The sequence below is a fragment of the Brachyhypopomus gauderio genome, chromosome 8 (assembly GCF_052324685.1).
Source record: "Brachyhypopomus gauderio isolate BG-103 chromosome 8, BGAUD_0.2, whole genome shotgun sequence".
Lineage (NCBI taxonomy): Eukaryota > Metazoa > Chordata > Actinopteri > Gymnotiformes > Hypopomidae > Brachyhypopomus > Brachyhypopomus gauderio.
The window spans coordinates 1577853-1593143 of record NC_135218.1 but is presented as its reverse complement, the minus strand read 5'-3'; the positions used below and the strand labels follow the sequence as shown (position 1 = coordinate 1593143).

The window sequence follows — 15291 nt, the reverse complement described above, 5'->3', positions numbered from 1 at the left end:
CTTGTAGTGGTTATGTTTATATTCTGTTCTTAGAGCAGCTTAAAGTGGAGCTCCTCTACATTCTGCTCCTAAAGCAGCTTGTAGTGGTTATGTTTATATTCTGTTCTTAGAGCAGCTTAAAGTGGAGCTCCTCTACATTCTGCTCCTAAAGCAGCTTGTAGTGGTTATGTTTATATTCTGTTCTTAGAGCAACTTATAGTGGAGCTCCTCTACATTCTGCTCCTAAAGCAGCTTGTAGTGGTTATGTTTATATTCTGTTCTTAGAGCAGCTTATAGTGGAACTCCTCTACATTCTGCTCCTAAAGCAGCTTGTGGTGGTTATGTTTATATTCTGTTCTTGGAGCAGCTTACAGTGGAGCTCCTCTACATTCTGCTCCTAAAGCATGGGTTAAAGTTCTCCGTCACTACGACGGATTTCCGTCATTTGATTTTTTTGGGGAAAAAAATCTGTCAAATCATAATAAACAACACACGCGCGTGCTATCTGTTTTGTGGCCGAAATATGATTCTCACTGGCGCTCATCAGCGCTGGATGGATGACGGCGGTGTCATTTGATTGACTTGCGGTTCATTCCGCCTTCAGATTTGCGGATGTTACGTAGAAAAGTTTTTACCCCCCTCCTGCCTGGCGTGATCGTAGCGCGCGACTCTGTACACCTGCGCGAACGGCGGAGGCTACTTGCTGCGTCACATTCTTTTTGCAGTGTAGTCCGAAGCAATATGTGGTAGTATAAAGAAACACCCCTCAAAACAGGGGAATGAACATTTACCTGACCAATTGTAATGTTGCATTAGTGCTGGAATTTAGGCTAAAGTACTTTAAAATGCTTGAAAATGTAACTACTTCGTTTCACAACAAATATCTGTCTGACTGAACAGTTATTACGTTAACAAATACGAGCCTCTTGTAATTCCAGGACGAAACATGAGAGAACGTGAAGTCGTTAAGATTGGGCGTTTTGAAAATAAACCACCATTAAATAATGTGATAAAAAGCCAATTATTTCGAGTCATTTCGAGTATATGTATAAATATTTAACTTAAATTTAACGTTGAGAACGCGTTGAAATTGACCTTGAAAGTGACGTACAAGTGCTTTAATTCCACCTTATAAAGGTGTATGAACCCGGCAAACATGACTTGGTTCACTGCGCTGAAGCGCTGTGCGCGCGAAGTTACAAAACTGCGAGGCTCTCGCGCACGGGTGGAGCCACCGCGATTACGTCATTTTCAGCGTGCGGACCCTCGCGCTGCTCACGCCACTCGTGCTGCGTCAAGTATAAAGGCTTAAACCAGGCTTAACATGGATGGTGTTGTTCTATTTGTATTTAAAAGCTCTATCCAGTGGTGTTAATTTTTTGTAACATACCTACTTAAAGCATGTAATCTTACGGCTTATGTTTTTGCGATGGTGAATCTGATAAAAACAAGAGAGCTTCATACCTCTCACCAGGATTCACTAAATTTGACTTGATCTTTAAATAATTTTCTGGAAGAGGACCCCCAGATAACTCCATTATATAAACATTTATGTACATTTATTGCTCAGGTGTTCATTCTCTCTTCTCTCCTTACACAGGCTGTTTAGATAAATATACTTTATAAATGTGTTTATTGTGTAGAATTAGGCAAAAGAGGCCGTGTCCCAACTACACTACATTTTCAGTAATTGCTGGCATTGTCTTTTGCCAGGAAAAATTTTTCAGTCAAATGAAAATTTCTTGCTTTAACCCATGTCCTAAAGCAGCTTGTAGTGGTTATGTTTATATTCTGTTCTTAGAGCAGCTTACAGTACAGCTCCTCTACATTCTGCTCCTAAAGCAGCTTGTAGTGGTTATGTTTATATTCTGTTCTTAGAGCAGCTTAAAGTGTAGCTCCTCTTAGGGATGCAAATGATTAATCGACTTTCGATTAATTGTCGATTAAGACTTTACTCGATCAAAATGTATTAATCACGATTAATCGTTAGAGAGCGCTCCTGTAGTAACTTGAGCAGAGGTGAACGAGAGGTGAACACGTGTCGCGAAAGACCAGAGTGGAAAACAAAATGAAGCGGGCGAAAAGACGTGCGGTGTGGGACCATTTTGAAGCGGGTTCGGGAAACGAGGCAGAAACTGCGTAATCCAGAAAATCCAGAGGAGGGAAACTTTATTTTCCACGCAACTCAAACAATAGCACTGTTCTCTTCCCCTCCCCTGGCGCGCGCAGGCGCCGCTCTCCCAGTGTCACTTAAAGGGCCAAGTGCCTGTCTGTTAGGGAACTCGCTGCGAGGAGTAGTAGTCGCTACAATTTCAACATTGTTAATTTAGGCTAAGAAGTCAAATGTTCTCTGTGTAATGCGGTATTGAAGTACAACAGTTCCACTAGCTCACTCAATTATCATTTGAACACCGTGCATGCAGCTGTCCTGCATATCACCAGTGCACCTGGTCAACCTAAAATCACAGCTACACTGGGAAGGCGAGCGTTTTCGAAGCTCGCTATGAAAAATGAAGAGTGAGCTAAAACAAAGCTATCTACTGCTACTACTGTAGCCAGACTCTCCAGAAAGTCGCGATGTTGCGATTTGCAACTTCAACGCAACTTCAAGCAAACCCCGCGAATTCAGGGCGGTGTTGCAACTTCAGCCAATCAACGCAACTTTCCCGCACATTTGACCAATCACTGATGTCGTCTTGATGTGACGTCGACAAACTCCCGCCTTACTTCCGTATATACGTTCAAGAGGAGCAGACTGAAAGCAGCATGAGCGACAAAAATAACGGCAAAAAGATTGGGAAAAGCAGTATCCCGGTACACTACATGAAAGCGGGGATAAACTGTCCAGATCCGACCCGCGAATTGATTATCTATGGCCCCCTGGATGATATTTAATTACTATTAGAACCGGCCCGCAGGCCACAGCCGCCCGATGGTGTTTTGCACGCACAAACACTACATTCCCCACAATGCAACGGTAGCCCGCGAAGTCACTGCAGCTCACGCAAGCGGTGAGGGTCTGAGATAAAGTTTATAAGTTTAAACTTTAAACTAGTGTTGCCACCTGTCCCGGTTTTCCCGGGACTGTCCCAGTTTTCACGTGCCTGTCCCGGTTTGTCCCGGTTTTTCGTCTTTTTAATATTCGGTCCCGGCAAAAAAACTAGGTTAGTTCAAACCATGATTCAGACTGTTTCTGCACACTTTAAATCAGGTTTTTTCTCGCTGTGTCCATTTTAAACCCCTCCGGTAACGTTTTACGTTACGTTTACGTTCGCCACGCCGCGCTCAACAACTTACGTTCGCCGCCCACCCCGCTCAACAGATTACACTCGCTCAGTATGGCAGTGTCCTTGTTTTTTGTCAGACCTAGGTGGCAACCCTACTTTATCTCTGACTTTAAACTTTATCTCAGTTTAAAGTTTATTTATCTCTGATCCATATAGTTCGCTCTGGCGCCAACCACTGGGGATTGATCTCGACACAAATTAAGTATTATATCCATTTTACAGGCCGCCCGGTAACAACTTACGTTCGCTAACCCTGCCACCCCCTCCAGGTTCAAATCTCACTTCAAGCGATCTTGAAAAGTTGGCAACCCTGAATAAATAGGTAAATAGATCATTAAAATGGACTACTAAATAGAGGAAACCATACAACATTTACTCCCTATTGTAATGTACTCACAAAAAAGCAAAAACACACCGCAACTTCCATCGCAATTTTTTTGAAAAACACCCGCAACATCAAACATTTTAGCCCGCAACAATCACAAAAAAGGCCCGCGAAATCCTGGTGGGACTGTGTAGCCCTTACAACAGATTGTTGGACGACTCTAACAACATAAAGTTACATTACCGTGACGTGCCACTACACTGACGAGAACTGGCAGCTAAAATCTGCAGTGCTGATTACGACGAACATGTCGGACAGACACACCGCTGACAATTTAGCTGACAAGCTCAATGATGTTGTGGAGACTTGGGCACTCTCCGGTCGCGTTACAGCGTGTGTTCACGACAACGCTAGAAACATTGTCCAAGCATAGGCTCAATAATATTCTGTTTGGCTCTCTATTTAATTTCTTCTTTAAATTTTTTTTTTTACATTTTTTTAAATGTCTAATGTTTCAAATGCAAGAACGGAGCCAGTCCTTAATTTATTCCTTTTTAAATGAAAGAATGTATTTTGTTATACCATAAAAAATTCCTAATGCATAATTACTAGTGGTGGGACTAGTATTAATGCACTAAAAAAATTAACGCATGAGACACTTTTGCACCGTGGAATGTTTCTCAGTGCACGAGTTCCAGACATACAGATTATATGGACGCACAATAAGATGAGCATGATGGAGGTGAGTGAAGACGCTACGCTGGTGGATGGGAAATATAAATATAAGAAACTTCCAGATGGAAGTAAAAACAAAATTAGTGTTATTTGCATTTTATGTAGGAAGTTCGCTTATCACACGAGCACTTCCACCCTTCGTTACCGCCTCAACGCAAAACGTGTTGGTAGTAATGCGCAGGTCAGTAATGATCACTTAGCTGATAAATGTATTCCTAGTACGATAGGGTGACCAAACGTTCGTATTTCACATCCTGTCCCGGGGTTTTTTTAAGTGAGGAAATGTCCTGGTTTTTAAATTACCTTCATTGGACCATTAAGACTGATTAAACTTAATCAAGACTGGATTAAACTTTCGCTAGTGACGCGCGCGACTCCGCACACCTCGCACGAGCGGCGGAGGAATTTATACTGTAACGTTGGTTAAATACCAGGACAGTTTACTGTTGACAACTCGTCTCTTTTATTTAAACATTAATACAAGCGAACTCACTCAAGAAAAATAACCGAATCCTCTCTCTCACTCTCGCTCCTCGCGCACTTTTCCACTCGCACACACAACTTAACTTAAAGAAACAGTAACCCAATAATCCCTTAAGGATCATTACAATACTTCACGCATCACATTATTTGGTTATTGTGAAGAGTGCCCAAATGTGGCTCTGACTGGGGATCACTGGACCTCTGTTAGCAACAAGAATTATCTTGGTGTGACAGCTCATATTATACATGATGAATGAAAGATCCAGTCATTTGCTTTGAGCATGCAGAAGATCACTAGGCACTATGGAGATGCCTGTGGCAGAGGACTTTATGCCTGTGGCAGAGGCCTGGGAAATTAAAGAAAAAGTCTACCATCTAAAATGGTATTAAAAAACATCTGATTTACTTCACTTCTTCTTATTCTTCCAATATCATGAGCAAAGCTCCCAAAATTAAACATTTTTGGTCAGAATTTCCAGTGTTCTGAAAACTGTGCTTTGTTTTCTGCACTCATCTATTGGTCTGTGTAGTAGACTGGTGGAAAAATAAACAAGATGTTGAAGTTTATGCTTATGTTCATTGATTTATTCATCATTCAAACTTAAATTAATATTTCTCATGTAAAATATTGAAATGCGATAAAAATGCGATTAATTTCGATTAATTAATTACAACGCTTGTAATTAATTTGATTAATTTTTTTGATCGCGTCCCACCCCTAATAATTACATGAGCAATATATCATATAATACAATATAATTATCATAATATAATATATACTTTTTGACAAGTGTTTTAACTACACTGCTCAAAAAAATAAAGGGAACACTTAAACAACACAATGTAACTCCAAGTCATCCACACTTCGTGTTCAGATAGGAAACAACACTGATTGTGAATCAATTTCAACTGCTCTTGTGCAAATGGAACAGACAACGGGTAGAAATGAGAGATTTTCAACTGATTTCAAAAATTTTTATTAATTGAGATCTAGGATGTGTTATTTTAGTGTTCCCTTAATTTTTTTGAGCAGTATATTTAGCTAATATTTTTAAAAGCCCTATTGAAACACTGAAATTCAGGTGGAAAACGCCGCTTATCGATTAATCGAAAGTCGATCGATAAGATCAATCAACTAACGATTAATGAATTAATCGATAATTTGCATCCCTAGCTCCTCTACATTCTGCTCCTAAAGCAGCTTGTAGTGGTTATGTTTATATTCTGTTCTTAGAGCAGCTTATAGTGGAGCTCCTCTACATTCTGCTCCTAATATATTATGTTCTTAGAGCAGCTTACAGTACAGCTCCTCTACATTCTGCTCCTAAAGCAGTTTGTGGTGGTTTTGTTTATATTCTGTTCTTAGAGCAGTTTACAGTACAGCTCCTCTACATTCTGCTCCTAAAGCAGCTTGTAGTGGTTATGTTTATATTCTGTTCTTAGAGCAGCTTACTGTACAGCTCCTCTACATTCTGCTCCTAAAGCAGCTTGTAGTGGTTATGTTTATATTCTGTTCTTAGAGCAGCTTATAGTGGAGCTCCTCTACATTCTGCTCCTAAATATTCTATAAGCATTTTTTATTCATTACATCCCTTTCCTATGTTAAGAATATTCTAATGTGTATGCAGTCGACATGACGTACATTTGCTTTTTCCTGCACATTCATAATATTCATTGTTTTGTATATCATTTTATTTTTTATTATGTTTAGATATAATAAAATCTAGATTTAGTTCATTTAAAATTTCATTATGGCAAGTTATTAATATCTCTAATTGTGTTTCTTGTAGACAATGCAGAAGGTGTGGCTTGAAGGAATAGCAAAAAATCTGAGGAAGTCCAAAGATTCCAAAGTAAATACAGAAGTCCAACTCATTAATGGAAATGAGAAGGAATTTATGGACTCTTACATCACCAAGGTCCAAGAGGAAAGGAATTATTTTTTCCATGCACCCAAGTCCACCTGCAAAGACTATTATTTTTATGCCTGTGAAAGATCAAATAAGGCAAAAGGACAAAGCAAAGGGGAGTCCAGTAAAACAAGAGCCAATTCATGCCAGGCTTATGTTTCTTTTAAAATGGTCAGGGAGGCTGGATACAACGCTGTAATAATTCGACACATGTTGGAACATACTGGACACAATGTATCCAATCCTGAAGAGCTAACGAAGAACCCAATTGATCCTGAACTATTAGGATTTGTGGAGATGTGGCTTAACCAGGGACTGTCAGTATCCCAAGTTGTGTTAAAAAGTTGTAATTGGGCACAGTCATGGGCACACAGATAAGCACAACAGAAGATACTATCTCACTCCTAATGATGTTCGATTAGTGAAGCAAAGTTTGCAATGCATCATGTTACCTGATATTGATGATTCTGTGAGTGTTGACAAGTTGATCAGCACTGACTTGAAGGAAAACATTTGTTTTTATCAACCAATCACAAAAGATCAACCCTTGATTATAGTTGTTCAAACACCAGCACAGAAGGCTCTTTTGCAAGAAAGTCCCAATCCTATGATTTTCATACTCCCCCTAGCTGTTTAATAGAAGTGAACTGAACAGAAACCAACAGCTACACTGCATTGACAACCCATTGGGCATAAAAGCTATCCCGTCATAGAATTGACTTCAGTTTGTGCCAAGCAAGGACAGCCAGATAACACAAATTTTGAATAACTTTCAAACTTTTTAGCATATGCATTATATATTTGAACAATGTGCATATGTACAAACAACCAACCAAGCTGATCAGCTTCTGTTAATCTCTTCTAGAGCAGTCATTTTTGCAGTTAGGCACTGTTTTATCAAACTGAACATCACATGGCTGACACTGGGCCCAAGCGTGTGCGTGACCTTGTTGTAGGTCTCAAAGTGTTCGTTAAGGGTTTTCTCCACTTCCTGTAGTTCAGCACTGCAAACATACAAAAATACTTCTTGTTGAACAAGTCATCATTTGCATAGTGTGAAACATGTACTCAAAAAATTCAATTCACACTGTTTTCTGCCTGTATATATAAATACAGTGGTACTTTTTGCCGCATGTGTGCGTAACATATGGAAGACATAAGGAAACTAGAAGTATAAGAAATTTACCTCAATTCTTCAACTTTTACAATAGCAGATGGTATATTTTTGTTGCCCTCAGCCAGTTTTTTCCCAAGGTCCTCTGCCAGACTTTTGCAATCATCTGCGATGTACAACAACAATTAAAAACTGTCTATCCATTTACTGAAACACTAAAATATCCTAAACATCTAAAATATTCTAAACAATTATGTCCTTGACCTAAATGTTTTCCCTGACAAATATATTACTTCAACATTACGTGAAGAAGGAACTATGTACTCAGAACAGAAGCACAGTTTTTACGATCTCAGAAAGTACTGCCTAAGCCTAAATGTTACCTTCTACCAGCCGGGAGCACATAGTAGTGTTTGCTGCATATTTACAAGGTTGCACTCCTGCCTGTCTCAACTGCCCTTCTAACTCCTTTTTCTTATGTTTTGCCTTCCTCAAGTATGTGACCATAAGGTTGGCAGAGTAGTTTTCTGGGGCTGAGCATCTCCTCTGTAGCTCTGCAACTGTTACAAAGTGCCTGCACAATCAAATCAGCACAATCATTCCTTAAATTATCGGAGTTGCAGAATGTGGTAAGTTTTAAGACACTTTTTTGCCTGCATTTCCTGGATGATAATTATCAGGAAAATGTATCCGTTACATATACAAATTTATCTTTATTACTTATGCAAGACCAAGTTGATGTATAAGCACTCTGTATGTACCTTTTAACTTTCTTGGAGCTTGCAACTTTGAGAAGGCTCTCAACATAGAACCCATCTGCAATGTCAGTAAATTTACACATTCAAACAGAGTAGGATGGCAAGGTACAATGAGTTATTACAATTTAACATGACCTGTGCAAGAACCACAAAAACAACAGATGTAAAGTCATGTGTAAATGTTTCATATCCATGAATTATAAGCAGTTTACACAGACACTGCATCTGCATTTTGTATTATTACTTTATAAATACCTTTTCTTTCCTCCTCATGTGACTCCTCCTCAGGTGGCTCCTCCTCAGGTGGCTCCTCCTCAGGTGAACAATGATCCTCAGTTTCACAGCTGACTGTATAGAACAGACAGACATGTAAAATGGTGAGATTAACATTTGTTTTGGCAAACCTTCCAAAAATGCAAACCTATACAAACCAATAAAGACTGAAGTCCCAGGATGTGTAGCACCACAGCCTGTGTTAAACAAATGCCTTTAATCATCACATTGGTCAATTAATGGTGCATAATGTATGAGCTCATACTGACCCATCTCACAGACCCTGAGGGTGATCTGGTCTTCATCCACACCTTTTTGAAGATGAGGGAAAAAAGAAGATAATTACAAACATTTAAGTTCATATTGTATAGTATAACATGCCAATTAATACTCATAGGCTCCATAAAATGCATTCATTTATCTCTTTTTTGTCTCTTTTCCTAATTTAAACATCCAGTGAGCTTACATAAATACTCACTCTTCTGACTGGTCTCACAGACATCAGTGTTGACCTGCTCAGTGCTGCTACAGCCAGCTGAAAAGATCCAAAGAATTTATCCTTTGACAGAAGAAGCCACAACCAACCAGGTAGAGGAGGGTAGCAAATTAATAGGAGTGCTTAAAAACCCTAACTAAAAAAAGCTGCACATACCTGCACAGATGACAGACTGGCCTTTTGCTTTGAGGCACTTGCCATGAAAATACCCATTGCAGGCACTACATTTAACCTTGTACATAGGAGATAAGAGACATCAATGAAAAGCAAAATTGTAAAATTAAATGAGTAACATTTATCTTTTATTTTAATCTAAAATATTTTTGTACCCCATCTTTAGGCAGGAATCTTTCACCACAACTGCAATAATTTCTTTTGCGATCTAAGGAATGCATACAAACTAAGTATTAGTCATGTGAAATTAGCTGAAATTATACAAGTACAGATGTTAAATTAAATAAATGAAATCTCCAAATTAGTTACCTACACTGTAAAAAAAAAAGTCGTAAAAAAACGGTAACAAGTCCGGCAGCAAAAGTTGCCAAACAGTTACCGTAAAATTACAGTAAAATACCACACATAATTCAACAATGAATTACTGTAAAATTACAGATTTTCCCTGTATTTATTCTTTGTAATTTCACAGCCAAATTTGAGTAAAATTAAAAATTTTCGTTGTAAGAAAACACAGCTGGAATGTTAAAATAACAGCATAATTAGGTTACTTCATGGTATTATTTAAACAATCTACAAATGAACTTGTCAAAGTACAGAGGTAATCTGTGAATATATGTTCATATCCTATAAACTTACAGTGGATAACTGTTAAATGTTGGTTGATCAACGCACAAACTCTTACAATGTACTGTTTATCAATGAGATTTCAACATTAAAATAATTGGATTCTGTTTTTTAAATACACAAAAATAATGTAAAATTATATATTTTTAACCCTATATAAAAGTAGTTTCAAAAGTTATGTGTTTAACATCCAATGGTCCAATAAATATGCTACTCTTTCCTATTAATTTACGGTGCTTGGGATGTATTAACATCTTAAGTTTCTGTTAAAACTACCAATATTACAATACATTTCTGTAAACATAAATATTTTTGTGGTTATTTTGGTCTTTAAATTCCAGCTTACATGAACATTTTACAGTTACCTTTTATTTCAGCAGATAAAAGAATGGTGTACTTACATAAATTAACAAACAACATTTTAAACAATGTAAAAACATTAACCAAAACAATAAAAGCAATAATAAAAGCTCAGCCATAATACATACTTTCAATCTCTTTATTTTGACAGTTGAACTTCAACAATCATGACAACTGAACTGATTCTAAAAAAATATAAAAAACACAAAAAGATGGTTACTATGAATTTTTACAATGTTCTCAAAGTTGAAAAGATTTATATTAAATGGGATTCTAAAATATAAACAATAATGTGAACTAACAGCACTAGTTATCTTATATCATTCTCAGTTTATTGTGTAGTATAGACTGTAGCAGCACGTGCCAATTAAAAGATTCAGATTAGGATTGCTTGGGAAAAATGTTTTTTTTGTTTCATTTACACACCCAGTAGAAAATCAACAACTTGAAAAATTTAGCTACACTGAATATGCTTCTACAACGAGAACTTTTAATTGGCTAATACAAAGCACAAGGGCCAATCACAGAATCTAATACTTCAATAATTGTTACAGATCATAAAAGGGCTTACACACAGTTGTTTAAGGCATTTTCAACAGTAACAGTAAGATGGTAAAGGTGCTGAAATAATTTTAAGAATTGCGCCTAGCTATATGAAACGATCACATCAAATATCTCATAGAACAACATCACTTCATTATCACTGTGCACTTGTGTTCAGTCCCAGTTCACTCACTGTTAGCTGTCACTACATAACAGTTTATCATTAACTTTATCAAAAAACATGTCGTATTAGGACACATCCAGAAGGAAGAAAATTCCATAACTCCAGGTTTTGAACATTATGGCAGTTTCTCTCAATGATCTTGTTAGGCATCTGTCACGTAGGGCTACGCCCCCTCTCCTAGCTGTCACTCCAATTTCCCTGTTCCTCGTGTCTGTAGTTCCTTGCCCGTTAGTCCCGCCCAGCTTGTCTGTTTCTATGGTTTCCCATTGTCTTCCACGCCCTTGTCATCAGTGTTGTCACCTGGTCCTAGTCTAGTCCTCTGTATTTCCCCATGTCTGGTTATCGGTTGTTTTGTGCATTCATGTTCCTTGTGATCTCTAACGTTCGTAGTTTTCCGTTTCATGTCTCGTTGTTTTCCCCATGATCTCCGTGTGTTCCTGCCTGGTCCGTGAGTCCTCCTAGTTGTGTTTGTAATTCATGTCCGGATTGCCTGCCCGTTTTGACCCGCTCCTGTTACCTTGACCATGTCGAATTCCTTAGAATAAATCTTGCTCTCCTCAGCGTTTGTGTCCGCCTCCCTGTTCTGCCTCGCGCAGATCGTTACAGCATCATTAAACCAGTGCCCACTGCCGCATCTGTGAAAAGAGAAAATCAAATGTTTCTGTTTTAACCTGCAACCTGTAGGCTATATAGTAATTCTGGGACATCGTGTGCACTTTTTAATCAATTTAGAATGCATAACATTGTAACGTAAAATGCAAATCAATTCTGAAATCACAATAACCCAAAATATCAGACAGTTTTGTTTGACATCCAGGAAGATACGAGGCATGTTGGTCAGAATTGGGCCTGATTTTGGCAGCTGTGTATGGTTTTGACTTTTTGACATTTTTACAGGGCTTGCAGCTGTAGAGTTCTTGCCCCATTATTCAGTTTCTAAAGTAAACCCATCCATTTCTGACCAGGCTTTTATTGGAGTTTGTGATTGCTTAAAGTGGAACAACTTTCAAAAGTGACTGCACATAAGCTCATCATGGGACCATTTAAAAGTCATACAAATGTTTGTATACATAACCAGAAAAAATAGCTGTTTATCAAGTTAAGTAGTGAAATAGTATTACTCATACTGGTGCCTTGATTTGTGTGCACATACTAGTCTTGAAAGAGGAGTTAGCAAAGAACATAGTAGAGGTGAAACAAGTGTAGATAGGGTGATGTGTCTGAAGATAGAAGTAGAAAGAAGTAGAAGGTCTGACATTGAATGTTGCCAGTGGTTATGCTCCACAGGTTGGATGTGAGGAAGAAGAAAAAGAAGTTTTGGAAGGATCTAGATGAAGTGAAAGTATTCCCAGTGAGGAGAGAGTGGTGATTGTAACAGACCTATATGGACATGGTGAAGGAAACAGATGATGAGGAAGCAATGGGTAGGTTTGGTGTCAAGGAAAGGAACCAGGAAGGACAGATAGTGGTGGATTCTGCCAAGAGGTCGGAAATGGCTGTAGTCAACACTTATTTCCAAAAAGGAACAAAGGGTAACCTATGAGAGTGGAGGGAAGAGTACACAAGTAGACTACATTCTGTGTAGAAGACGAAACACGACAGAGATTGGAGACTATAAGATTGTGACAGGAGAGAGCGTGGCCAAACAGCATCGTATGGTGGTGTGTAGAATGATGTCAAAAAAACGTCAAATCAGAGAAGACCAAATGGTGAAAACTGAAGAAGTAAGGAATGTGGTAAAGAGTTAATGGAGGAGCTGTTAAAGGCGCTGGGTTAGACTTGTTAAGGATAGGAATTGTAATGTTTTAACAAGTGAGGAGAATGTGATGAGAAGATGGAAGGAGTACTTTGAGGAGCTAATGAATGAAGAGAATGAAATGGAACAAAGAGTAGAGTTTGGAAAGTTTTGGAGCGGATGAAGAAAGGAAGGCAGATGGACCTGATGGCATACCAGTGGAGGTACGGAAATCTCTAGGAGAGATAGCAGTGAGGTCTTTGACTCAACTATTAAATGGTATGGTTGAGGGTGAGAAAATGCCAGAGGAATGGAGGAGAGGTGTGCTGGTACCCATTTTTAAGAACAAGGGTGATGTACAGAGTTGTAACAACTACAATGGAATTAAGTTGATGAGCCACACATTGAAGATCTGGGAGAGAGTTGTAGAAGCTAGACTTAGACAAGAGGGAACTATTTGTGAGCAACAGGGTGTCATGCCAAAAAGAGCACCACAGATGCCAACTTTGCTTTGAGGATGGACAAGTACCGATAGGGTCAGAAAGAACTCCACTGAGTGCTGTCTGCTTTTAGAGCTTGTCAAAGCAAGCTATGAACAAAAGGGAAAGATCTGACTTATTTTTATATTCCCTCATTCCGTACATGGAAAAAACACTACCACACTGGCAAAGGATACTGGTTTGCGTTATTTTTAAGGAGGCTGCCGGTCTAACTAATTTACATTTCAACACTTTAACATTGTTGGATATCCTGATATCGATGTGAAACAATAAATTAAGATTCAAATACAGAAATGTAATGTCTCTCTGAATAGCAGCATGTTAATTTGTTTTGTTTTTTACTGTGTAATGAATCCAGAATAATTCCAAATATTTTGCAGGTTTATTCAACAATAGATGAAATCTAAAATTAGATAACACGTGTACAAGTAATAATAGTGCAAACATTTTGTGCAAGGCTGTGTTCTCTCAACATTTAGTAATAATAAATAATAATAAAACATAAGTAAATAATAGAAAAATAAGGTTAAAAAATAAAATACAAACAAAAGCTCTCTTTTCTGGTAATAGCACAAACTTTTTATAGCTAGAGCTCAGCATCACAGAAGCAACATAGCCAACATAAAAGCACAAAAACTTGCAGTTTTTTCTAAAAGTTAGGTATACTCTGTAAAATGCTGTTTGTCTGTAAAACCTAAAAAAGACATTAAAAGTATTTATTTAAAGTTGATTAAACACTTGGTCTGGCTGTGCTCATTTTTTAAACTATGTTTATACTTTTGAGACTGACCGTAGCGCGCGACTCCGCACATCTCTCGTCACATTCTTTGCAGTGTTGTCCATAATGATAAGTGGTAGTTATAAAGAAACACCCCTCAAAAACGGGAAGAAACATTTACCTGATGAATTTTAATGTTGCTTTGTGTTTCAGGTTTGAAAAGTGCTGGAATTTAGGCTAAAGTACTTGAAAATGCTTGAAATTGAAACTACTTCGTTTCACAACTGTCTGACTGAACAGTTCCCTTGTATTACCTTAACAAATACGAGCCTCTTGTAATTCCAGGATGAGAGAACGTGAAGACGTTAAGATTGGGCGTTTTGAAAATAAACAACCATTAAATAATGTGATAAAAAACGCCATGAACAGATTGAAATAAACTGGCTAAAACACGTTTGAAACCAAAACTACTATAACACAACTGTCAGACAACAACTTGTCGTCAGAATGCTACTCATAATAAAATAATTAAACACTCCTGGCAAAGCAGCGATTTTTGGAAAAAAAAAAATTTAACTAAGACGTACCTTCAGTTGATATTGAACAGACACTTGGCGTGAACTGGTGCTTCTGTGCTTCAGTGCTTCAGTCGGGCTGTCTTTACCTGCGATTCCGTGAATAACTTAACGTAACGTCTGCAGGCACCTGGCGCTCAAATTCAAACTAGTGATTCTCGGCATTCATTGGCTGAACAGACCAGGCACCCACGATTCTGTCCAATCACCACACAGAACTGTTTGCTGATCTGTTTCCTGAGGGATGAACGTGTGGATGGGTCGATCTCTTCTCTCTCTCGCTCTCTCTCTCTCGCGCTCTCTATTTCTCTGACCCCCCCTCCACAAACTTATTGCTATATATTGCAAAGTTTTAACAGGTTATCTTATGGGCCTTTCTGAAAAAAATCTCCTAATGCCTTATATCTTTGCGCCTTCTCACGAAAAGCCCTTGATTGCCTATTCACTTGCTTGAGCAGAGTGGAGCAGTATTGCGTTCTGCTTTAAATGTCATTTCAAATAAAAGGCTGTTGTTC

General features: G+C 38.3%; 1 protein-coding gene and 2 long non-coding RNA genes across 3 annotated transcripts in view; 1 reads left to right on the top strand and 2 right to left on the bottom strand.

Annotated features, from left to right (window-relative positions):
* The window catches only part of LOC143521171 (uncharacterized), a 37983-nt gene that overhangs the window by 3410 nt on the left and 19282 nt on the right, over positions 1–15291 (top strand). The window contains exons 3-4 of the long non-coding RNA XR_013132682.1: positions 6600–8462; positions 8880–8968. This is a non-coding gene — a long non-coding RNA (uncharacterized LOC143521171). The remainder of the gene's footprint in view (positions 1–6599; positions 8463–8879; positions 8969–15291) is intronic.
* Positions 7561–8869, bottom strand: LOC143521170 (uncharacterized). Its single transcript, XM_077013752.1, has 4 exons — positions 8847–8869; positions 8595–8649; positions 7906–7999; positions 7561–7723 (listed from the first exon to the last, which is right to left on the bottom strand). The coding sequence occupies exons 1-4, from the start codon at positions 8862–8864 to the stop codon at positions 7561–7563; spliced, it is 330 nt and encodes a 109-aa protein (XP_076869867.1). The 5' UTR covers positions 8865–8869.
* Positions 8867–9435, bottom strand: LOC143521172 (uncharacterized). The gene is made up of 3 exons (XR_013132683.1): positions 9343–9435; positions 9134–9175; positions 8867–8939 (listed from the first exon to the last, which is right to left on the bottom strand). It is a non-coding gene; the product is annotated as an uncharacterized LOC143521172 (long non-coding RNA).